The sequence below is a fragment of the Branchiostoma lanceolatum genome, chromosome 2 (assembly GCF_035083965.1).
Source record: "Branchiostoma lanceolatum isolate klBraLanc5 chromosome 2, klBraLanc5.hap2, whole genome shotgun sequence".
Lineage (NCBI taxonomy): Eukaryota > Metazoa > Chordata > Leptocardii > Amphioxiformes > Branchiostomatidae > Branchiostoma > Branchiostoma lanceolatum.
Genome location: NC_089723.1, coordinates 7,706,076 through 7,732,082, shown reverse-complemented (window position 1 = coordinate 7,732,082; position 26,007 = coordinate 7,706,076). Strand labels below are relative to the sequence as shown.

At 39.9% G+C, this 26,007-nt stretch overlaps 1 protein-coding gene across 3 annotated transcripts in view; it reads left to right on the top strand.

The window, feature by feature from the left end:
• Positions 1–25,429, top strand: part of LOC136427321 (RNA polymerase II elongation factor ELL-like) — a 50,017-nt gene extending 24,588 nt beyond the window's left edge. For 2 of the 3 annotated variants that reach the window (XM_066416134.1, XM_066416133.1), the window contains exons 10-14: positions 5,437–5,565; positions 6,877–7,057; positions 12,195–12,267; positions 12,594–12,810; positions 24,674–25,429. In XM_066416134.1, coding sequence (XP_066272231.1) covers positions 5,437–5,565; positions 6,877–7,057; positions 12,195–12,267; positions 12,594–12,810; positions 24,674–24,784 — 711 coding nt within the window. In that variant the 3' untranslated portion in view covers positions 24,785–25,429. The remainder of the gene's footprint in view (positions 1–5,436; positions 5,566–6,876; positions 7,058–12,194; positions 12,268–12,593; positions 12,811–24,673) is intronic. The other variant, XM_066416135.1, reaches the window with a different exon arrangement.
• Positions 25,430–26,007: the final 578 nt, after the last annotated feature.

Below are 26,007 nucleotides of genomic sequence, written 5' to 3'. Positions count from 1 at the left end.
TCCACATTAGCATAATTTATGGCCAGGTGTATTCGCCTTTCCTAAAGGTACCTACAACTCAAATATGACATCCATAGCTTTTACGGTAAGGAAAATTCAATTTTATGCATAGATTATGCAAATGAGGTCCCCATTAGCATAATTTATGGCCTGGTTTCCTGACCTTTCCTAATGGTACCTACATCTCAGATATGACATCCGTAGCTTTTACGGTAAGCAAAATACAAGTTTATGCATTAATCATGCAAATAAGGTCCACATTAGCATAATCTATGGCCAGGCGTGTTCACCTTTCCTAAAGGTACCTACATCTCAAATATGACATCTGCAGCTTTTACGGTAAGGGAAATACAAGTTTCTGCATAAATTATGCAAATTAGGTCCTTATTAGCATAATTTATGTCCAGGTGCATTCACCTTTCTTAAAGGTACCTACATCTTAAAGATGACATCCGCAGCTTTTACGGAAAGGGAAATATAAGTTTATGCATAAATTATGCAAATGAGGTCCTCATTAGCATAATTCATGGCCAGATGTGTTCACCTTTCCTGAAGGTACCTACATCTCAAATATGACATCTGCAGCTTTTACGGTAAGGGAAATACACGTTTCTGCATAAATTATGGAAATGAGGTCCTCATTAACATAATTTATGTCCAGGTGCATTTACCTTTCCTAAAGGTACCTACATTTCAAAGATGACATCCACAGCTTTTACGGTAAGGGAAATACAAGTTTATGCAAAGATTATGCAAATAAGGTACTCATTAGCATAATTTATTGTCAGGTGTATTCACCTTTCCTTTAGTTACCTACATCTCAAATATAACATCCGTACATTGTAACATAAGGTACATATAACTTTCTGCAATACCATTAGTAGAGCTACCACCGCATATTTACTTGGTTTTTGGCAGAAGAAGAAGAAGAAGAAGAAAGAAGAAGAAGAAGAACAGGCAAGCAAAAATAATATATCCCCCTTCCCACTGGAAGGGGAATATAATTAACACAGATAGTCTACTGAAACCAGCTCAGGGGCACACCCGGGGGAGCCACACGCTCAAATTTCAACCACTTAACGCCCGGACAGACTCGTACAAACATTCATTCTTCCCCCACACCATCCCCGAGTGGAACGCCCTGCCTGGCGCGGTTGTTACGGCTCCCACCGTTGAGTCATTCCGCGCCAGGCTGGAGGCCTGCCCGCCTTAGCCTGGGACCTCCTCCCCCCCACTTTGCCCCTCGCGGGGTTATCTGGGGGTTAAACAAGTTGAAGTTGAAGTTGAAATGTGTCTGGACATGGCAGGGTCATTGATATTCATTTATGACTATTCTGTGATTGTTAGTTATACATGTATGTAGGTGCTAAGGTCAAACAAATCAAACTACAATATACTTCTTTTATATCTTATTCAGGGCAGAAGTAAGTGTGCAAATGCAAAAATAAAAATATCTGCATTATTTGAATACACCTCACAACAAACAGCTCTGTAATTTGATAAAAATAGTTTCCTTTTTTAAAATTTCATTGTCTATTTCTTTTGCCAAGAACAAAGGAATTGGACTAGTCTGGCCTTATTGAAGAAAAAGCCAAATGGTTGATACATATCAATTGGCATCGTATTCTGTCTGTTTATCAAATATGAAAAGTCATCTGTCACTACTAACTGCATTACTCCCACCATACCATTCAGCTAATTATTGTATCATATTCAAAATTGAATCATCTTGCACTACCCATTTTCTAACAACATCAATTTTGTTGGATTGGAGTGCTTTTTCTGATATATTATCATTGTCAGGGTATGTTACATGTCAGGGTAAAGATTACAATCTGGCAGAATCCGATCTGAGAATATTTTAACTTCGAATCACATGACTGTAGATCAATGGATGGACTTGAAATTTAGGATTTATAAATGGCAGAGTACCCTTACTCATACCTAGCATCCTGTTCGACATCTCTACTGGTAGAATCTGCGGTTCTGTCCGATCACAATCTATACCCTGACATATATACTAATCTCCAAGCAGATCTATCGGTGGCAAGGAAGGTTCCAAAGAGCCAACCAGTATCCAATAGGCTACCGGATGCTGGTTGGCCCTTTGTATACTGCCTCGCCACCAATGATCTGCTTGGAGATTAATACATACATGATATCCAGCACCATTCAAAACTTATCAACCCTTGTGTTTGAACTTTGGTGTTCAATAATGAACTTGTTATAGCTTCAGGCAAACTTATGTGGAGCCAGACAGTAAGGTTAATATATCTATTAGGTGTTGGTTAATAGCAAAATGGGATTCACTGGAACTTAACTGAAATGGCTTTCATTTTCCTTCAAAAGAAGATATCAGAATGTCCTGGAGATATCTTAAAAACAAAAGTATCTTGCAAAGTTTTTCAAATGCTAATAACAAGATTGATGACTAAATTTTCTCTGTAATTTGCTGATTTATAGTTATGCCATAGGCAAACTTCTAACATCAATATTATAATCTTTGTGTAGACAGCTACAATGTATATCACATTGCTAAAAGTAATTTTGAATCTAGTACTCATGAGTTAATCTTCTTCAAATCCAGCCAGACACAGTTGACAGCAAGATATTGAAAATTAGAATTTGAAAGGAGTGATATTGATCTAATGTCATATTGTATTATTAGGAAACAATAAATAATGATCTATTATAGACTGATCGACAACAGATCCTTAAAAAGTATGTACACTTTCCACCCAATGATTACAATTCAAAGTTGTTTCATGTTACAATCAGTTTCAATGCCTTGACCTTGTTTTATGTAAGCCCACCAGTTTGCTTTATGTTTAGCTGCATGGTATGAAACTGTACGATATAGTTTATGATTCCAGCTAGATAATGATGATAAACTTTGTAAGAACCCCCCTAGGGACTCAGTGTCTACAGAAATGTGGCGTTATTACATCCATCATTCTGTAGTTCTTCAGCGGGCGGTAATAAGAACTGACGTTATTTCCCTGTCGGCATGATAAAAGCAGGCAGGATTGGGTCTGACGCCAGGTTACTGCTGTTCGCTATAATTCCTAGTCTGGATATGACATACGGACGAGATGAAAACTTTGTCAGATGTTATTGTCCTGGCTGGAACATCAAAGTAGAGAGGATTTTGTCTGACAGCAGTGTTCTCTAAGTGGAGATAGTTTGGGTGGTGCATGGATGTTGGCTTTTATGGGATGATGATTGGTAAAGCATGCCTCAACAGATTGGAATTACATGTTGGCTGCTTCGATGTTTACAATGTTGGCTCAGCAGGACAGCACCGTAGGCATTTTAAGTTTGATATGATTTTACTATGGAACTCAGTTGTGACCATATGATTGCGAATTAAAGCTTACAACTTTGACTGACAAGTTGAAATTCCAGCAATACGGGAAGAGACGAAAAAAAAGACATTTTTAGCAACATTTGTGACAGGAGAAAAGACTACCCAGATAGATATATTACTGTAAATGCATTTAAGTTGGCGTGGTTTTTATTTCGCGCTAAGGCGAGAATAGAGTGTTTGCGGTAGTTGCAAGTTTGCGGCAGTGCTATAGTAACATACTGCTACAGTATTGGACTAAAATGTTTGCAGTGTTTTTAAGTTCGCATCGAAGCAGTCGCTGCGAGAACCGCGAACATAAAACCTTCACGAACATTTCTGCATTTACAGTATAATCATACATGCAGTTTGTATCCCAGCTTGTTCGTTTTATCCATAATGGCACAAAACATAATTTGACACTTTTATAGATACCACTCTGTACTGACCCCAAATCCTAATGGTGACTTTTATATGACAATTATGACATGTTCTCCCATTTTGTGGTAGTTTTATGGAGAGCTCACAGTGACTTTTCGATTTACTCTCCATGCATGTGTTGTAGTAGCCTGATCATGAGTATCATCCTGTTCAGTTCCAGGCTCAGACTCTGAAACTAAACAGGATGACACTCAGGCTAGTGTTGTAGTGTATTGTTGGCAATCACCGTAAAGGAACAAGAGTTCTGTCTTTTCTTATTCGTAGTCAATGCTTGCTCATAACAAGGAGGTTAAAAATATTAACCTTCTTGCTCATAAGTGATATAACATCCTTTTTAAACCACCCTTGTAGGATCTTTGGTAGGTTTTCAAACCATCTTGGGGAGTTTGTATTCTCAACATCTGATTGTCAGGAAAGTTTTTTTTTAAGATTTAAGATTTGAGGATGAAGTATTGCTGGTACAGTTGTTATGCTATGCAGCCTTCCCAGTCTCTCGACCTGACTGGATTGTTGGAGGGATGAGGTGTACAAAGATGGAAATACTGTAAATGCATTAAAGTTCGCGTGTTTTTTATTTCGCGCTATAAAGCGGAAAATGGAGTGTTCGCTGTGGTCTCCTTTGATTTTGCGGCAGTGCTACAGTTACATACTGCTACAATATTGGACAAAAAATGTTCGCGGTGGTTTTAAGTTTGCGGTGAAAGCACCGCGAAAACCACTAACATTTCTGCATTTACAGTATGCATTCAGCCTCTTCTTGCACCATACCAAATTGGCAATCCAGTGCCAGTGAGAACAAGACAGTGTATGAATGTCCAAAGTTTGTTCATTTAATCTAAACCATTCAGAATGGTCAGTAACAGGAGGCTACATGTATGTTGTGTTGAAAAACACCTGTTGATCCTCGGTGCAGACTGTCTAGACCACCAGTTTCCCTTCAGTCTCGTCTTACATGTATGTTATAGGAATCAAGTGCCTGGATTCTATTCGTACATGTATGTGAGAACAAGACTGTATGAATGTCCATTCAGAATGAACAGTGACAGACGAGGCTATGTTGTGGTATTGAATAACACCTGTTGTCCCCCACAGCAGACTATCCAGGCCTCCAATTTGCTTTCAGTCTCGTTTTATGTCTGGAATTAAGTAAACATGAGAACAAGACAGTGTATGAATGTCCATTCAGAATGAACAGAGACAGACAAGGTTACATTGTATGTTGTGGTATTGTATGCTAACTGTAAATGCAGAAATGTTCGGGTTGGTTTTATGTTAGCGGTTTTCGTGGGGACGTTTCACCGCGAACTTAAAACCACCGCGAACATTTTTGGCCCATACTGTAGCAGTATGTGAATATAGCGCTGCCGCGAACTTAAAACCACCGCAAACACTCCATTTTCGCCTTAACGTGAAATAAAAACCACACAAACTTAAATGCATTTACAGTAACACCTTTTGTTCCCCTGACAGACTGTCCAGGCCTCCAATTTGCCTTCAGTGTCATCTTGTGTCAAGAATTAAGTAAATATCCCTGGATTCTATTTTTATATATATATATATGACGATAAGTCAGCGTATGAATGTCCATTCAGAATGAACAGTGACAGATGAGGCTATGTAGTGGTATTGAATAACACCTGTTGTTCCTTCAGCAGACTGTCCAGGCCTCCAAACGCCCCCTGGACAGCCTCGACCAACAAGTCGCCGCCAAGAAGCCGCGGGTCAGGATCAGTGCAAATACAGGCGCCTTGGGCAACCAGAACTGTGCAATAAACTCACAGGTGGGTTCATCCGTCATCGGGCTCCTGCGAGGAAGCTTTGTCTGGGTGTGTTAGGGGAAATCTGTAGCATCCATCAGGTGGCAGACAGCTCTGTCAGGAGGATAGATCTTTTGGTGCGGCGCTCTTCGTAGAAGGGTATGTACAGGGCGCAGACAAATCCATCGGTGTCAGGGACAGCCATAGTTAAGCTAGGGTGTTCCAGTAAAGATACGATATGTGGAACATTGCAGGGGAAGAAAAACCTACACCAATCTTTCCTAACTTGCTATTTGCCACCAAAATATGAAAGCCATAGACAGTCTAGAACTCAAGATATCAAAAACTGGAAGTTGCACTGCAGTACGATAACAGGCCATTAGGGGGCCCAAAATCTAATCAGTTTGAGGTCTCACCAATACCTACCCACATACCAAATATCAAGACATTCCATCCATGCATTCGCAAGATATCATGCTCATGCACACACACACACACACACACACACACATATACAAACACACACACTGCTGGCGAGGGTAATTATCCCAATAAGAACATCATTTAGATGAGTGATAATGGGGTAAGAGATCATTGAATTCTACTCCTGGTGAGAAATGGGAGAAAATCACCTGCCAATAATTGTAAATAATTTCCGTGCATGACATGGCATTTCACTATAATGATGCAGGTACTTTGTTAGTGAGGAACATGTATCCGTATGAATTACTATAGATTATTATATCATTTGGACAATTAAGGAGAAAATTCCATACTCAATGATAAGGTCTTCAAAGTCATGGTTCTGCAAGTGAAAAGTATTTGGAAATACAAATTATGCAAATTAGAAGATCATTTGCATCATTGATGAGGAAAATCTAAAATTGTTGGTGGAGGCAAGGGCAATGTCCTTGGTGGAGGTATGAGGTTGTTGAACTCTAGTTGTAGTTCTGAAATGTGAGAGAATCGCCCGCCCTACGTAGCGTGCGTAGTCCAGTGGTTAGCGATTTTGCCTCTGGAACTAGAAGCCCCGGGTTCGATCCTGGCTGTCTCGCTCACCCTACATGTACGCTACCAGAAAAGGTCGCAGTCCTTAGGACGGGACGTTAAGCCGTGGTCCACTGTTCATTGTGCTTGTCGAAAAGAGCTAGGGGAATTTCCCTGGTACAGTGAACCTGTAGATACTGTATATAATATAGCGTCTGTCTTCCTGTCACGACCAGTGGAAGATTAGCTCATCTGTTCATTGAGTTCATTTGAGCTAAACTGGTTCGAGATCACTTTCCTTTCCTTTTCCCTTGCTGATAACTCCCCTTGCTGTTCCTCCTCCTGCAGGCATTCCCAGTGCAAAGTAACGAAGCCACTTCTACACAGTCCACACCAAGTCCAGACTCCCAGGTGGACGACAGGTTTGATGTGAAAGCTTTCGACAAGAAAGAGGAGGAGAGGGCGCAACGCAAAAGGGAAAAGACTAAAGCCATCAGAAGTGCCAATGGCAAAGATAGGAAACTTAAAGGTGAGTTGTGAGTGACCACCATCAGACAACTCAGCTTAGACTGCTAGTTCTGACTGCTATCTTTATCTGAGGCAAAACTATATTGAACTTCTGTGTTTTGTACGTAAGGCCACACCAATTTTATTTGTTGCTTCTCGGATTTTTTCAGAAAAAAATCGGAGCGACAGGGCGGGAAAAAAACAAAAATACAATTTTTTTGCAAATAGTCTGGGGTGAAGTTAAGGGTTTACATAACATAAAGAATAAGAGGATTATTCAAGTTTCAGCTTTGTATGGCTCATTTTATGCAATGCACCCCTTTCTTTGATCTAGTACTATAATTTCGGTAACAAAAGTACCTTTTGCCATGTAATATGTGGATTGATATTGAGAAATAGTTTCGATAAATGAAAAATTATAATTTATGATCAATGTGACCACACTTTTTAAGTATGTGCAGGCCTTTATAGTCTATTTTGATGGCTATCGAGTTTCACAACTGAACAAATAGTAAAATTGGGAGTTAAAATTTGTGAATGGGAATTGTGACCCAATTTTTTTTTTTTTCAAAATGGGAAAAACAGGATAGGCTATTCCGAGAAGCAACAAAATAAATTGTCGTGGCCTAAGATAACAGTTACTCAGAAGCAACTGGATTAACATTTGAAATCTGGCTAGTGTCCAAGTTCATCCAGTTGCTTGAGTAACTATAATCTTGCATATTTTACTACCTGGATGTCTAACCTTCATTGACATTCTGTGTTTTATGATTTTTGGTTTATCTGTCTACTAGCAGGGCCATCCTAAATGTTTGTTTTGCATGTATGAAGATACACATGTCATAGCCAACTAAGCGCTACTGGTGGTGTATTTGGATTCTCACCAGTTGGTCTCAGTTTACTGTACATGTATAAACCGGTGCAATGGCCTAGTGGGTAGAGTGTTTGCCTTGCATACGGTAAGTTGTGAGTTTGATCCCTGGCCAGGTCATACCAAAAAAAAAGGTACATACTGCTTTCTCTGCTTAGCACTCAGCATTTGGGAAAGAGTATGGAAGTTCAACACACACCACTACCAGTGGACTAGCCCCCTGCTGTAGTGATTGCACAAAGTTGTGTGGCCCAAGGGCTACTGAAACGGAGATGGGCACCGCCCTATGCACCATCGGTGTGGAAGGAACTTTGACTTTGACTTTTTTTTATCTTTATTTAGCGAGTTGTATCAATTTCAGTATCTTGATTTTTTCTTCTGTTCCTCTATTTTATTTGATTTTCTAGGTCTTTTTTACAAGTTATTATACCTTGAACCGAAAATTCTTTTTTGTGTAGCCCAATAGCTTTTTGTGTAAATTGTGGTACATCCGTTTGTTACTGCTTTGTGAAAGTGCTATTTCCCTTCAAAGATTGTGATTTTCCTATCATCATTCGCAAGCTGTGTGGCTAAAGGGGAAGGTCTTCACACGCATCATGTCTTTGTTGTGATGGACAGTGAACGGCACTGTAACAGACAAACAGAAGGCCGCGTAGCCCTCGGTGTTAGATACAAGGCACCAGACAGTCTGACTCTGAAACTTTCACCTTAACATCACAAGGATGCGATTTTCACCATAACCATAGAGAGCTCTGTTCCACTAGATTCAATCAGATGTATAATAAAGGTTGAGATGTGTAGGCTTTTGTTGAAAACCCTGTGATTCTTCAATACTATTTTCAGTTTTGTGCTTAGCGTTTCTGTAGGAAGAAAAAATTGAATGTCCCATTCAGAAAGAACGTTCAATTTGATTGACAGTTTACTGTAAATGCGGAAATGTTTGTGGTGGTTTTATGTTCGTGGTTTTCGTGGCGACCGTTTCACGGCAAACATAAAACCACCGCAAACATTTTTGTCCAACATTGTTGTGACTATAGCACTGCCGCGAACTAAAACCCACCGCGAACACCCCATTTTCCCCCTAGCGCGAAATAAAAACCATGCAAACTTAAATGCATTTACAGTACTATGCCAGTCACCGGTATGTGCAAATTGCTTTGGTCGCTTTAACATTTAACAAACTATTCTTTAACATCGAAGCCTCTAATTACAACGTAGGATCATCGCAGTGTTGTGATCTTAAGGTAATATGGAAGGTCGGCTGAAGACTTGCAAAAATGCTATTCATAGTAAAGTATTGACCTTTATATCTTTTGAGGAAGTGCCGTATTGCAAGATGATAATTTAGGCAAATTTTTATGCCAACACAATAAGTTATTATGGGACCATGGCTATTTCCAGATTATGAATTTAAAGACTGAATTAGATTAAGAATTTATTTTGTGCCTCGCCCTGAAAAGCCTCATATGCTCACATTCACAAGAAAAAAGAACATGAAGTGAGATGTGTACACATACAAGTCTCTTTCACAGCGATATCTTATTCTTCACTTGTCTGTAATGCGTTATTCAGACTTGAGTGATTACATCATAAAAATGTCACTGACTCCATAATGTGCCCAAGCAGTGGCCTTGGACTTTAGTGTCTTGTTAGGTTAGCAACATAGGGCTGACAAATGACGGGGTTTAAAGTTAACGTGCAGGAGCAGGAGTTGTCTACTTTAAGACTGCGGAACAGCGCGTAACACTTGTCAGTGACGCATGGGGGGATTTGGGAGGGCTACGGTAAAGTCCAAGGCTCAAGTCAGGAGTAGGTGTAATCTTCAACAAGGGACCAATAGTCTAGTGATGAGTGTAGAAGACCATCCATACAGAAAGATGAAAAGGCGGAGAGCGGGAGGTGAAACGATTTTTTTAATGCCCGTACTATAGGAAAGTGGTATATCAGACTATGTGCCTCTTGGCGTCCAGATGTGAGGAAGAATGTGTATTGGAAAGGACAGATCAGTACCTGCAGTTCTCACCAAAGTTGCTAGGTGGTACCTGTTCAAGACAGCACTCCTGGCTGGACAAATACCATTATGTTTCGTTGTTTTCTTCTTGAAAATTTGTTCCTTGAATGATCAATAAACAATACACTGGCTGATTCGAAGTTTTGTAGTAAGTTAAGAGTACATTCTGTTCGGTCTATTTTTTTAACCACTGTAAGCTGTAGTATATTGTGCACATAAAAGTGATGCATACTTTCCAGTGGTACTATTTATTGCACTGTGCGTAGTGCACTCTCCACATATCTCTATCCATTGCAAGATATTTACTGCTACCTCTCTGGTAATCTCTGCTGTGCCCTTGCATCAAACTTGTTGGATATCAATGCTGTAGTGTACTTAATGTGGTCTTTAACATCATTGAATGATGGTAAATTCTGGTGTGATTTAAAGAAAATGTGTAGATAAGCAGGGAACACCTTTGTTTGGCAGAGTGACGACCTGGATGTGTGAAATTAGTATTTTGAGTCGGATATCGGAAGGTCGTTAGCTGAACTAAGTGCGCTGATGCTTCATTTCTTGGTAAATGAACTACTGAACCGATCCTAATGAATTACGCATATTGGATTCCAGTACGGTAAGCACCCGAGCGTGGATTATGGCAAACATTAAGTCGCCTTTCCTTGCTCATAAAAATCCTCCATATACCGACTTGAATATGTAGGTCCACTAATCAAAGGGAGCAGGAATAGTGCAGAATTTCCAATGTCAATAGTTTTGCAATCATAAATGGGGTCTTACATCAAAGCTCTTGAGCTATATATAGTAGTAATATACTGCATGATGCATGCCTCTAGAGAGAACTTCATAGACCCAAGATTGAAGGAACTGCTGGAAAATCGTGCTTGAGCATTCTGGACATGACTACAAAACTGGTATTGGTTGCCAGTCATATGGAGGTCTTGTTTCAGGAAGGGTAGATGGGGGACAAGTCTGATTCATAACTTTGGCTGGACAACCCTCTAACACTTAGTTTTTGCAAAGAGGCATTCAAAGAGTTACTACTGTAGCTCAAGCTAAAAGTTAATGGTTCAAGGGAAAATTTTCACAATGGATAGGATGGAGAGCCACACCTAGAGGATGTTAAAAAAACCCAACACACTTATTGAAAAGAGTAGGGGTCCTTCCCAGTGTGAATAGATCAAAACCTTTCTGGTCTAAATTTGGTAGGGAATTTCCCGAGCAGCTTATGTAACCCCTTCTTTGCCTATCTTAGTTACTGTAAATGCATTCAAGTTCGCATTGTTTTTATTTCGCGCCAAGGGGAAAATTGAGTGTTCGCGGTGGTTTTAATTTCACGGCAGTGCTATTGTCACATACTGCTACAGTATCAGACCAAAATGTTTGAGGTGGTTTTAAGTTTGCTGTGAAACGGTCGCCGCGAAAATAAAACCGCTGCGAACATTTCTGCATTTACAGTATTTGATGTTTCTTATTCAGGGAGAGGAGTTGCAAATCCAGCTCTCTGTATGAGCCGCCCTTCATTGAGATGGTAACAATTCTAACATCAGGCTCGTGATGAATTAGAAACAAAAGGAAACATATTTGATGGAAATACTTGAACATTTCCAGTTGTATCATACTAGGCACTGCGATTTTACAAGGAGCTTAATACCTTTTTTATTGCCCCCATTGTTTCTCATACTGTCAGTGAAGAATAGGCGTTTTTATGGCGACAGTGAAAAATGAGGATGAAAGTTTCAAGAAGGAAAGGTGAATGAACTGTCAGAGGTTACTGGAAAGAATTGTAAATTTGTCACATTTGTGGACTCTTTACTCTATCTTTTATGAGGTTACTCTACTTGGTATTCTTTTGCAAATTGGCTGTTGGGGGACAAGAAAGGCCAGCAAGCCCATTAGATCCCTCATTAAATCTTCAAGAAAAAGTCTGTCTCTCCTTCGGTAAGTTTCAAAAGTGGGGATCAAGGTACGGAGTCATGATAGGTGTTGTTTTGTTTTTGAGATTTGATGTTCATGAAACCCCCGGGGAAGCCTTATCTTCGCAGTTCATGACGCCTGTGAAATGGAGATTACGTTTCTTCTTTGAAGATCTGAAGAGAACAAATTGGCCGGAGCCTTTCACATCTTGCAATTTTCAAGATCTTGAATATTTCATCTCTTGTCTGGGGGAGAGATACGACCGTAGCACAGGAATTTCATCACTCGGAGCTCTAAACATGTCATTTTTATGTCCTTGATTTTACATTAATGTGCTAAATTTTCTTTCTGGTTGTATAATAGATGCGCCGTCATCCCCAAGTGCCAATGAACAATCTGTTGCCACCTCCACATCAGAGATGCCTACGTATATCAGGTAAGACTACCAAGGCCGGTGGACGTGCTATGCTTCCTTAAGCGTAAAAGTTTCCTTTAAAAAAAAAGCATCCCTCTTACTATATAACGTATTGTATTACCAGGAATGGAGTTTCAGGAACTACGTTAGATCACGTTCTAATTTGATTGGGTATGCTTCTAATTTGATTTTGGGTCAACTTCATTACTGTGAATGACTATCTGTATACATTTAGAATGTCCTTTAGAAAGATTTGTAGTTAGTATTACTGTAATAATAGAGTACAGACCTTGTGGTGAGAAAGAAGCAATCCATTTATGGAGAAATTTGATGATTTTTTTTTTCAGTCACTACCCACCAATCTCGAAATATGACCAACGCCAATCGTATAAGATGGACTTCAACAGGGAGTATGAGGAATACAAGCAGTTGTACGCTAACATACAGAAGGTTTCGCAGAGATTCAGCAACCTTGAGGCGGAGCTACGAAAGCTGCCCGAAGGGAGCAATAACTACAAGAGAATACAGAAACAAGTCCTACAGGAATACGACAAGATCCAAGTTGTAAGTTTATTTTATTTTATTTACATATAGGCCATGTTGATTTGATTATATGGATGACATCCTTTGGGGACCCCAAAACTGAAGCATGCAAATAAAGTTTGGCAAAAAATTTGCCTTTATTATGAAATCTAAATGGTCAGGAAAGAACAAAACTAAACAAGGAGTATATGGTATACCAAAATATAGGTTCTTTATTTTTGTTGCTTCAAAACATCTTCTTTGACTTTGGAATTGACTCAAGCATTCTACAACATTAGTACTGGTTTTCCCAAGTATTTTTTTGCAATTTACAGCATGTATTTTCTCATTTTACAACTGCTTTTTACGATTTACAGTATGACTGAAAACTTTTTTTATTTTGGAAACGACGAATATTGATGCGCAGGCAGATGTCATCCATTATAATCAAATCAACATGACCTTATTTAGAATAGCAAACAAAATACTTATAGTAAACCCTCTCCTCAAAAATATGTGTACAAATATAAAAGAATTATATTCATAAGAACACAACACACATAAAAGTACAACATTCAATATTTGGTAAAGTATAAGGGGGAAATATGGTTGGTGCATATAAAATCAACCATGAAAACTTACCAGTACAATCAATAAAATGTCCATATCAGAAATCTGAAATGGATCCTCAAAGTTGTAAGTTGCAAGTCACGCTGAGGCACCAGCCTTCATTATGATGCATAACACTTACCTTTGTTGTCTTTGATCATATTTCACGGCGCCCCAAAATATGCATTTTGTGGTAAAATATTGCATGTTTTTGTTTCACGCTAATTGAATTCATTCAAAATAATGAGGTTAGAAATTGCAATTTGATTAGATGAATCTTTTTTGTGATTCCTGTGTGTGTATCCATACTCAAAGGGCTCCGAAATTTCTTTCACATGACTGTCAAATCTTCCAAGCAATAACACAATATTGGAAAAGGAGTAATTTTCCGATTAATTTTGATGGAGTTGTGCTGCCATAAATGTAGATAACTTGAAACTTGACTTGTATATCAAAGACTGAGTGTCAGGTAGATATTGGGTGGGAAGATAGGGATGCATTTCTGACTGGTCCATTGCCTGACACAACTCACACTCCCAATGAAGTTACACTTAGAGTCAGGTAAGATAGGGGAAGAGTTTAAGTACATGAAAGTTGTAAACCTTTGGGGGTGGAGGTGTTCGGCAGGGCTGTCTTAAGGACCCGTCCCTCCGTTCCAGGACAGAAATTTGCTTATTGGTGCGGACAAAACTCACCCCATTCATCCAAAGTTGATGAAAATGTATTTTGAATTTGTAAGGTTAAAGTGACAGATAAACAACAAAAATTATCAACATGTCTTCCTAAACAATGGGTGGAAGAAAAATGATTTAAATCTGGGAACAGATATAAATGGGTATAAAGATATTAATGATAATGCACCAAAAACAATGGGTATAAAGATATTAATGATAATGCACCAAAAACAGTTGCTCAAGCAACTGGATGAAATTTAGAATTCAGAGTTTTGGTATAAAACCTAATTCTCCAGTTCTTTCTTTTAGTCACTGACGAAAGACAGCGGCTGCTATCTGAAAAGTCTGTTTCAAAATTTTATCCAGTTGCTTGAGCAACTGTCTTTTGGCATATTTTATTACCTGGATGTATAGCCTCATTGATGTATTCATGATATGGTTGTACACTGGAATTCCAGCTAGACTTATCATGGCATTCAGGTGTGGGTATAAAGACATTAATGATAATGGTTGTACACTGGAACTCCAGCTAGACTTATCATATGGCACTCCACGACAAGTCTAGCTGGTTTGATTTGGGAGTTGTTTCCACTGGTAGTAATCCATTAATCACCCTCGCTAATTGAAAGTGGGCCTTGACTGATCAGTTTGCTGAGGTGAAATCAAAAGCAGGGAAGGTTGAACAAGTGAGTTGTACACTGTTAACCTATATGTACCACCACGTTGATTGATTACCACTTAAATTGATAGAACCTCTCCTAAAATTAGAAGAGCCAACAGAATTGTACCCCAGTGGTTCTTCAGCTCTCCTTCTCTAGTCTAGTTTTAGTACAACCTCTTTTCTTTAAACACCTTCAGCCTCTTGAGACATTGATTGGGTTGTTGCTGCAGTCCTAGACTCCTCCATACATCTCCACACACTGCTGGGCTCAAAATTAGTTTTTAAGAACAGGTGCACCAGTGCTTATAACCTAAAAATATAGGTACTGTGGAAAAAAAAATGTGCACAACGTGATATAGATTAGAACCCAAATAGCAAACATCAAAATTATATGAAGCAATACAATAAAGGTATTTTTCTGATACTTAAATGTCAAAGAATAGAAAGACATGTATACCAACCCTAGTCCGGGCAAGCTGCCCGATATGATGATGATGATGATGTGTAGTAATACCTTAAAGTCTTTACAATTATTACATAAACCCTACACAAATATCTGGGTGCACCTAAATGTACAGTAAGAAGTTATGGTACTGTAGGTGCTAAGCTCCAAAGCTAGGTACACAAAAGTATGAAGACCTCCAAACCACAATAAAGAAAAGAAGTATGGCTACATGTCACGGTCATTGGGACTAGCCAAAACTATCATGCAACTATCGTCCAGGGAGGAAGAAAGAGGGATAGGCAACAGAAAAGATGGGAGGATGATATCAAAGAATGGACGGACATGACACTTAGTGAAACACAAAGAAGAACAAAATGGAGAAGGGTGGAGAAAACTTGTTACCAGATTTTCTGTGGTTCCCCAATGGTCAAACAGTTAGAACAGCGGGGGCTGCATGGCTTTCTATCCTTTATACTGCTGACTAACATTCCAAACATTCTATTGAACACAGATACCTGTGGACAAATGCCTGTACAATTCCTAGAATATTTGCAAACTGCAAACAATTCTATACCATTTGGCTCACCACTGAGGCGTCGCCAAAAAGTCTAGAGATACATGTACAACTGTAGATGAGATGAGATTAGAAACACCCAGTATTTTGAGCCCTTCTCTGTCTGGCCCAGCAGCCTGCTCACTCGTCCTTGGATTCAATCTATCCCTCCTGATAGTAGGAACTCCTCATAATGATATTGGTGTTTGGAGACTGGACTGCTAGCCAAGGGAAATGACTAGGTGCGGACGCCCGAGCTGTAATCATGACCAATTGTTACTTCATTAGCTACAGAAGATTAGTGACGGCGCAGGCTTTGACATTGTAGATGGAGAGGTAGGGGTCATATCTGAGGGATCAGCTATCAGATAAGAAACTTTTCAAACCTGAGTTTGACCTAAATAGGTTAATGTATAGGCCTTTAAATTTGTGGTGATTTAAGTTCGTGGTAGCGAGAAAAATTGAGAGTTCGCGATGGTTTATAGTTCGCTATTGTAAACAACATGGTAGGCAGGTAGAAGACAAAACATGCGTGTTTGTGGTGGTTTTAAGTGCACAGTAAAGAGGTTACTGAGAAAACTGCGAACATTTAACCACTGCGAAAATGTCTACATTCACAGTAGAGGTGTAAGCTTCAACTTTTTCCACACACAGCTTTATATCCCTTGTGTCTAGACTGAGAATCAGTTTGCCTTGAGGTCTTTCATTGTAGGGTAGACAAAATCAGAAACTTTGAAATTGCTCCACCGGGGGTTTCGATTATTGAGCTTTGTTGTATGGAAGGTCTTGGTATTAATGATCATAAAGGTTGAGACATTGGGGTTTTTGTTACCACCTTGCAAATGGAAGTATTGTTTGCAGTCTGTGTGTATGTTTGTTTGTCTTGGTGTGTGTCCATAGTTATTTGTAGAGTGACAGGATGTGAGGTGGAAGATAGTATAAACCGAGACTGTCAGGATTGGAAGGTTGGCTTAGCCGGGGTACACAATTGGTCCTGCAAACTGGCAAGAAAATGCACAGATAGGATAGTATAGTTGATAGTAATAAGTCAAACAAGAAATTTTCAAAAACTATTCAACGAAAGTATTGAATCTTTGAATTCTAGTTGAACATGTCCTCAATGAAATATCCGAACCACATTGAAAGCTGCAAATACATGGCATTTCTATGCAAACATAGTGTACAATATAAGGTGAGGGAACTAATCTGATCAGGAAAATTACATCCGGGATGAGACGAGGAAAAGTCAGCCTTTCACTTCATGTGCACTGCTGAGGACAGTCACCCATGACCCCAGGGGATAAGGTACAGGGGGTGGGGTGACGTAGAATTGGATTCAGCATCCCACCGTACCACATTGGAGTCTGGGCATAGAGAATCCATCGGTGTTTCCATTGTGATTGCATGTCCCCAGTCTAGATCCAATGTCTTGCGTCCATACATACAGGAAATGAGTCTAACCTTAATCCGAATCTTGTGGAACTGGAAGTAGACGCTGGAATTAAAGTCTGGGACTGGTTGTGAAGACGGTTTTTGTAGGCTCCCAGTTTTATCTGTTACGGTGACTTTGATGAGATGTAATAGTTTCCCTCTATTCATCACTTGTTATACTTCAAGTTCAAGGAAGGTTTTTTTTGCTCAGTGAGTCTCTTGAAGGTTTTGATAGGATTCATACATGTATGTCCTTGTAGTCACTTCTACTATCTTGTCGAAAATAATGAATGAATAAATGAATGAATGAATGAATGAATGAAGACCTTTATTGTACATTCGTGCCCCGAGGGGCTAGATACAGATCGTCTGACATAAACCTAACTAACATGTAAGTGACATATGCAGTGAAATAACAGTACATAGTTTTAAACATACATGGTAGACGAAAGTGATAAGCTAAGCTAATCCAGTAGAGTCAACTTCTTCTGGCTTCCTTGTACATGTGTAGATGTATGAACAGATCATGTTTCTTATACAAGGGTTGTCTAGATGCAACAAAAATATGAATATATCCGTTGCGTTTAGATATTCAATAATGTGCTACATGGAAAATGGTAGGGTTTTAACTTTTTATTTCGCTTGTAATCACAGCTTGGTTCATAGAAAATGTTGGGAGCTACATGAAAATGTATAACTTTCTGTTTCTGCGTGATAAAATATAAAGTAAAGCAGTCATCCTCAACTGAGGTGAAGCATATGATGCCTTAGGCTTTTCAAGATGCTAATGGTAGGGCAATGCGGCTTGCGTTTTTTAGACTCACTTAGGATGCTTCAAAGGTCTCTAGTGCCATCGTGTGGGCACGCTGAATTTAACCTGGTCAGCAAATTTCGACCTAGAATATTGGAACTAGAACGTGGACTGACTACTTGCAACTGTGTCAGAAAAAAGACTCTACAGTGGATGGCACTCGAGTATAGAAAAAAAATGGCAAGACTATGCATGATGTACATTTTGTACAAAATGACTAATAACCTGGTGGACGCACCAACTACTAAGTATCTAAAATACCAATTCAGAATATTGGAACTATAACGTGGCCTGACTACTTTCAACATGAAGAACCGTGTCAGAAAATAGACTCTACAGTTGATGGCATTCGAGTATAGAAGAAAAATGGCAAGACTATGCATGATGTACATTTTGTACAAAATGACCAATAACCTGGTGGACGTACCGACTACTAAATATCTAAAATACCAGCTCAGAATATTGGAACTATAACGTGGCCTGACTACTTGTAACATGAGTGTGCCAGAAATGAATAATTGTACGCATTGTGTGTGAGTTAAGTCCCTTTTGCCATTCCATAGAAATGTGAAATGCTAGAGACTGGAAGTCTTTTACTCACAAAATACCCTACGAAGTAGTCACGCTTTTCTTCCTAATTTCATACAATGGCACTTTGGCATTTATACCACTTGGGGGTGTCATTATAGGGAGCAAGATCACCCGCAAATTATTGTACGAGCAAGGAAACATTTTGACATGGTAGTCAAGACTGAATGCTAATTGGGTCTGCTAATCATGTCTGACATTCTGTGTGGCAGCTGTGTTACCATAGGGTACGCACAGGGGAAGAGAGTTATCCACCTACAAAGTGAGACTGACGTGACATTATAAGGTCTCATTCCTGTATTACTCCGAGTGGGTACCCTAAAGGAGTCCGTACCCCAAAAAATTAACGGCTGCATGAACGTGTGTTTGAACCAGTGGGAAATTCCCTTTTAGCTGAGACTGACCTCAAGCGTCAAACTGATGAAAGCTTGTTTGTAACTGAAGAAATGAGCAGGTAAAGTTCGGCAGCCGCGCGCAAGGTCGGACATCCAAAGTGCGGCATTATCGGTGATGCGGTGGTACGCTTTCAGCTGGAAAGTGCCTTTTTTGGGGGGTGTAGCTTAGTGCTTATTTTCATTGGAAAATATGGTCGACGCTCGGGCGATTTTGAAATTAGGCGAGCTTCGGACGATCTACAAATTCGGCCGACGCTCGCATGAATTGTGACGCCGGCTTAAGCAGCAAGCGAAGAACCAGTTCAGCATGCATGAAGATTTGACATATCCTCACACGACACTGCTCAAAATCTTGTCTTGTCCTACTGTCCTACTAGATCAGCCGGATCAATGTTGTAATAAAGAGGAATAGTTATTACCCAGCGAGCTCTCACAGGGAAGACATGACAAGTGAGCTGAGCCTTCACTGCGAGGCAAACGACAGGATATGAACTTTTAAACCTACATTTTTTATTCGGTAATGTAGCCATCTTTCATACAACTGTAGCTTACCTGACTCGGGCCATTCAGTGACAGTCTACTATTCATTATACTACAGTGCATTGAACCTGTATATACTGTGCGTTCTTGTGGAAGGGTTGGTTTTTAAGTTTTATTATTACTAGTATACTATACAACACTTACATGTACATACAGGACATGATTTGCACATGATTGTCAGAATATCTGATACAATTTTTAGATACATAGAAGATATTGTTTGAGTGGATCAAAGTTAACAGTCTGATCTTGCGCAGATTATACTTACTGTACAAAAAGTGTTTTTTTACGCCTAAACAGCTAAAGGCGGTTTACATTTTATGCGAATCAAACAAAGAATCACAGAGAATTTCATTAGTTATTTTATGGTCAAAATTTACTATATGGATTGCTGGAGGTGTTTGTATGAATATAACATTTACCAAGGATATGGTGTCAATGTCCTTGAATTACATGTTTCCACATACAAGTAGACTTATAATTTAGCAAGGCTTCTGTGTTCAGCATATAACAGGATAAGAATTTCTCCCTGGCATGTAAACTGGAGATTCAAATTGGTATGTTTCAACATCATGAATATAGGGTTCTCAGTACATTCAAATACATGTATTATGTGAATTTGCACTTGGATTGTACTCTACAAGCAGAGGTTATGTGCCGCTCCGGCTTCTTTGGGACGTTTATTAGGCGTTTTTGTCGGCCTTTCCATTTTGTTAGTTATTCTTGGTGTTGCTAGGCCAATATGCGCCAAGAATAACTAACAAAATGGAAAGGCCGGAAGGGACATAAAATGGGAGTCCCATGTTCGAGGAGGTGCCTCGAGCACATTAAAGGGGAAGGGCTAGCAACCCCTCCCTGTAAAAATTTACCCTGCTTCTGAAACAGCAAGGAAACTTGCTGCCCAATATCTCCCCGACCAATCGATCGCTTTGAAACTCAGATTCGAATCAGCCATGACCCGACAAATCGCTTCCTAGTTTGCTTTAGTGACTAAATCTGGCAAAACAAACCCGCCAGTGAGATGCTGGAAGGTGTCAGCTTTTAAAAGATGTTTTCAGATTGACAATTTTGGCACTTTGGAAGTGATAGAAAGTGACCGCGAACGTTTAAAAAAGTAGTAGAAACTTTTTTTTTTAACCTTAAATCGTGGTCACTTTCTATCACTTCCAAAATGTCCAAGATTGTCTATCTGAAAACATTGTTTAAAAGCTGACACCTTCCAGCATCTCACTGGCGAGTTTGTTTTGTCAGATTAAGTCGTTAAGGCAACTTAGAAAGTGATTTGTCGGGTCATGGCTGATTCGAATCTGAGTTTCAAAGTGATTGATTGGTCGGGGTGAATATGCCACAAGGCGCTACAAGAGTCTGACAGAACATGAGAATGAACAAACCAGCAAAGATGTCCATGTCAGGTGTTCATTAGTCATTCGCACTGCGTCCTACCCAAGAACTTTGTGATGAGGACGATGAACTACAAGCTTGCTAACTGGCTGTAGCCCGCGGCTACATGAGCGTTTATGACACGTGCAATATGAATAGTCTTCAGGGTGACAGTTCCATTTCTTGGGCAATCTATCAACAACAAGAAGCATATGAAGATGTAATGACCATGCTCGGATTGAATGCTTGAAAAGGAATTAGGGCTGCTTAGATATTCACGACACATCAGAGCTGAACTTCATTTTATTTCCTGACTATAAAGTTCTGTCAGAGTTGCGTAAGTACTTTTCGAGTAGAGTAGAGTAAAGTAGAGTTTGTTCGGCCAGGAGTTCTGGTTTCTAGTCTGAGCTGCTATTCAATTCACTGTTTTTCTGGACTCTGTGGGTTGTCCAGAGCCCTATAGTTGTACATCACTGGTTGTCTTTCCACTCTCACTTTGAAATAGTGCTGCGGACCGATACTGCGGACCAGTACTGTACCATAAAAATTGATTCTATATATATATATATGTACAGGTCTAAAATATTGGATCATGAAGTACCGGTACTGTACCGATATAAATTTACACCAAGTATGTGCTTATTTTGTGACTGATCTCCTGATCTCATCTGCAACACCAAACGTGACCAAATTGATACCTTGGAACAGCGTACAATGTTACTAATATGCAACAGATCATTCAGGCAGGCCGGGAGTTTTGATAGCAAGGCCAAGGGAGTTTGGCAGTAGGAAACCTAGTTATGGTCTTTAGATAAAGATACTGACAAATTGAAAGCAGTTTATTTGCATTTCTTTCATTAGTGAAGAAGTTCAGAAGAACACATGTTGCTTTTTCAAATTGTTCAGGTACAGGTACAGGTCCAGGTCCGGACCTGTACCTAAACCTCTGTACCGGTACCTGTGCCTGATGTTACGTTTAGGTACGCAGCACTACTTTGGATGTATTCACGTTTGGCACTGTTCAAGATGTAACATAATACACGAGAGAAGCCTTGCAGCACCACCTGGTCTATATTAGTATTGCTAAAGTGAAGAAGACTAGTTCTTTAAACATATCTCTCTCGCATCTCTTCGCAATAGGGCTAATTTGCTTGGCTGAACTTTTTCAAAGATGAAAGGAGGCTTAAACTAAGAGCTTATTGAATCTTATACATTGTACTTGTTAAGTTGGGCAGACACCAATTAGACTTATGTTGCAAGAGAATGGTTTTCCACTTGCACTGAGAGAATATTCGATGAAAAGCTTTCTTTGTAGGTACCGATCCTGTCAGCTTTCTAATTCTGAACAAAGGCCTTTCGTGATGGCACCCCATTTCCTGGTTAGTTAGATGCTGTTTCTGTTGAGTTGCTTGAAACCCCAGTAGTATAGTTGCTGAGAAAGACCCTCTCACCTACTGAGGCAGAACTTGCACTTGAATGTTGTTTGGCAATCTGGGATGGGCTGAAGGGGCGAATACTAAGTAGGCCAGGTTAGTACCCTCAGCCTTAAAGTCTATACCATGTTACGTTGATAAAGGTTAGACATCCAGGTAAGATACCCAAAAAAATAGTTACTGGATAAAATTTCGAAATGAGGTTAAGACAATTTAGGATGTCTTGACGTAGTCTTCAAAAGAAGGTTAAGTCAAGACAAGGTTGTATGCTAAAAGTTCAATTAGCTACTGCTGTTTTAGTACAGTAACTAAATGTTGTTCATCAACAGGAAAGGGGGTCCACACGTTGAACTTTTAGGCACTTGGGATAATGCACTACCCACCAACCCCCACCCTTGGACGAACAACACCATAGTAACTGTACTAGAACAACAGTAGCTAATTGAACTTTTAGCATACAATCTTGTCTTGAATTAACCTTCTCTTGAAGACTACGTCAAGACTATTCAGAGTTTTGGTATAAAACCTGGTTTCCCAGTCCTATCTTTAGTCACTGACGAAAGACAGCAGATCCTGTCTGAAATGTCTGACTGTTTCAAAATTTTATACAGTTGCTTAAGTAACTATTTTTGGCGTTTCTATACCATGTTCTTTTCCTAAAGACCCAATGTTATGTTGCTGAGACAGACTCTATAACCTGCTAAAGCAGAACTTGCACTTGAGGGTTGTTCAGCAAATTGGGACTGCGAATACTGAGAGGGCCAGCTATTACATGTATTACCCTCGGCCTTGAAGTCTATATGCCATCAGTTCTTTTCCTAAAGACCTAATGTTATCTGATCCCTGCCATTCACTGACGAAAGACAGTGGATGCTGTCTGAAACGTCTGACTGTTTCAAAATTTTATCCAGTTGCTTAAGTTACTATTTTTGGCGTTTCTATACCATGTTCTTTTCCTAAAGACCCAATGTTATGTTGCTGAGACAGACTCTATAACCTGCTAAAGCAGAACTTGCACTTGAGGGTTGTTCGGCAAATTGGGACTGCGAATACTGAGAGGGCCAGCTATTACATGTATTACCATCGGCCTTGAAGTCTATATACCGTCAGTTCTTTTCCTAAAGACCTAATGTTATCTGATCCCTGCCATTTTCTCGTAATAGCAGCCATCATATCATTGAAGCAATAAGAAAACAGTATGGGATAGAAAGACAGGGCAATATGAAATCACCGCCCTTAAGTAGACTGTACATGATGTTGCACTCCTCATCAATAAATTTGCAGGGTACATGTAAGCCCGTAAATAACCAGGCCATGTTGCAGCAAAACAGTAATCACACGTGCAGTCGTAGGAAATCCAATAACATCTACAGACCCCCTTTTTACAAGAACATGCAATTTACATTAGTAGACTCTGGCCTTGTACAGTGTCATATCAAGTATGCCATAAAGGCTTGCATCCTTCCTAATGCCTTAAGTGCAATCCTCGCAAGATGTTTCACACATATGTAGCATTGCACAGTGGAGACTCCTCCCTTATACAATCTGTCCTTGAATAGCTAGATTAGTTAGATTTATTCCACCTCATGTAGATAACTGGTAACTGTTCATATCTTATCTTTAAAACAATAGCTCTGTTTGGTAGTTGTGTATAGCGAATACCCATTGAGTGACTGTGTAGGGAAATCAAATACACGGCCTTGGGTAACGCTGCCTGTTTGGAATGGGGCAGTCAGACTGATAGCGCTGATAGTGCAGACTGCGACGGCTTTAGGAAATGGCAGGAAATGGCAAACCATAATAGTAACATAATGACTGTTTCTTGCCATTATCAGGTAATGGAATAAAGGTTGGGGTTTACCTCGACATAGCGATTCGATCTCCTCAGTTTCATCATTTTAAGAGCAGATAATGCCGAACGGGATCTTTTGTCATATTTATTGCATTGTTAAATTTGCTTCCCACTTATGTTTTTACCTTCTACAAAGTAACGTAAAATTTTAGATGAGATGGCAAGGTACAGCTATCGTAAAACTTTATGTAAGTCAAACCATCATGATTGTGTATATGTAATACTAACGCTCAGTAATGTCACTGGAGCTCAACTTGGACCAGCCTCACAGCTGAGAGACCCCAGTTCAATCCTGGGTTGGGGACATCTCGGTTGGGGCTGCACCTGTCTTTTGGAAGGGATGTAAAATGGGTTTCCCGTGTTCGAGGAGGTGTCTTTAAGCACATCCAAGTGAAAGAGCTAGCAACCCCCTGTAAAAATATATCCTACTACTGAAACAGCAAGGAAACTTGCTGCCCTATGTGCCACTAGGCACGACAAGGGTCTGAATGAACAATTGAATACTAATGCTCAATGTCTTTTCTTGTCTGCAGGACCAGAAATATCAAGACCAGAAGAGAAGGTGGAAGGACCTCCATGCCAAGCTGGCGCACATCAAGAACTGTATACTAGAATACGACAGGGCCAACTTCCCCTGTACATAGCCAGAGGGAGACTTCGACACGACATATCTTCTGTTCATGGACTCGGATGTGGAAATTAGGACTGAATAATCACGGCATCACACTCCACTGGTTTCATTACTTCCCGCAAATCCGCACGAAAACTGTCGTATGGGCGCATCACTTTGAATGAACATGAGCATTGATAAAGATAGAGCGAGACCGGTATGATGAAATATGAGCGCAGTCTTGTAGACTAACTGACACAACATGTAGCTGTCGATTTTCCCGGTGGCATCCATCATTTGTTGTGGCATGACTCTTGTCTGCAAGGCTAACCGCAAGTGTCAGAAAAGTTGACATCAATTCTACCATCCATAAGCTTATGAATCAATTCATTCAGTGACTGCTGTATGAAGCCAGCGCCTGGATATCCCTGGGTGGATAAAGAGAGGAATATTTATGAGGGATGCAGTCCTGGGTTCTCTCATGTGGCATAGTGGAAGTAGTGATGTTCAGTGGAGTGTGGTACCTGCGAGGACTTGGACTTACCCCTGTGTCACACGCTGTGCCCTCAAGGAATCCACCTGATACAAAAATCTCCCAGGTGGAATAATGTTAAATGCAGCACCTGTAGTAACGAAGGCATCGAAGCTTGGGGGAGGGTGTATAATCTTCCTGTTTGAACGGGGGGGGGGGGTTATGTGTTCGAACTATGCTGCCCCATTCCAAAACACTTGCAGTTCAACGGTTCACAATCAGTGTCTGGCCTTTCCGCTGACTCCCGGTGATTGGAATTATCACCTGTAATGCATTCAGCGCAACTAGGGAGCTCAGAGAAGGCAATGAATAAAGGAAAAGATATAAAAGAAGTGCAAGCGGAGCATTATCACTGGAGCTCAGCCCACTGCAAGACATTTGATGGGGCAGCTATTTGTGGAGGTGGCAATGTTTGTGTACATCTATCCCCACATCCAAAAGAAAGAAGGGATATTTTTCAAATTGTTATAACAGAAGTGTTGAAAGTGCCAAGTTTCACCAAGCCAACAACCACAAGCTTCAAGTCCCCTTTTGTACAGTAGCCAGTTGGGAGGAAGTTGTATAAACCTTGAGGTGACAATGTGTGGCACAGCCCCAAAAAGTACTATTTGCTTTTGCTGCTGCAATTAATTGATATCCAAGTACATTCATTGTATTAATATTATTGTTATCCATAATAATAACTAGGTATATTTAATATGTAAATACACCAGACCAACAGGGCG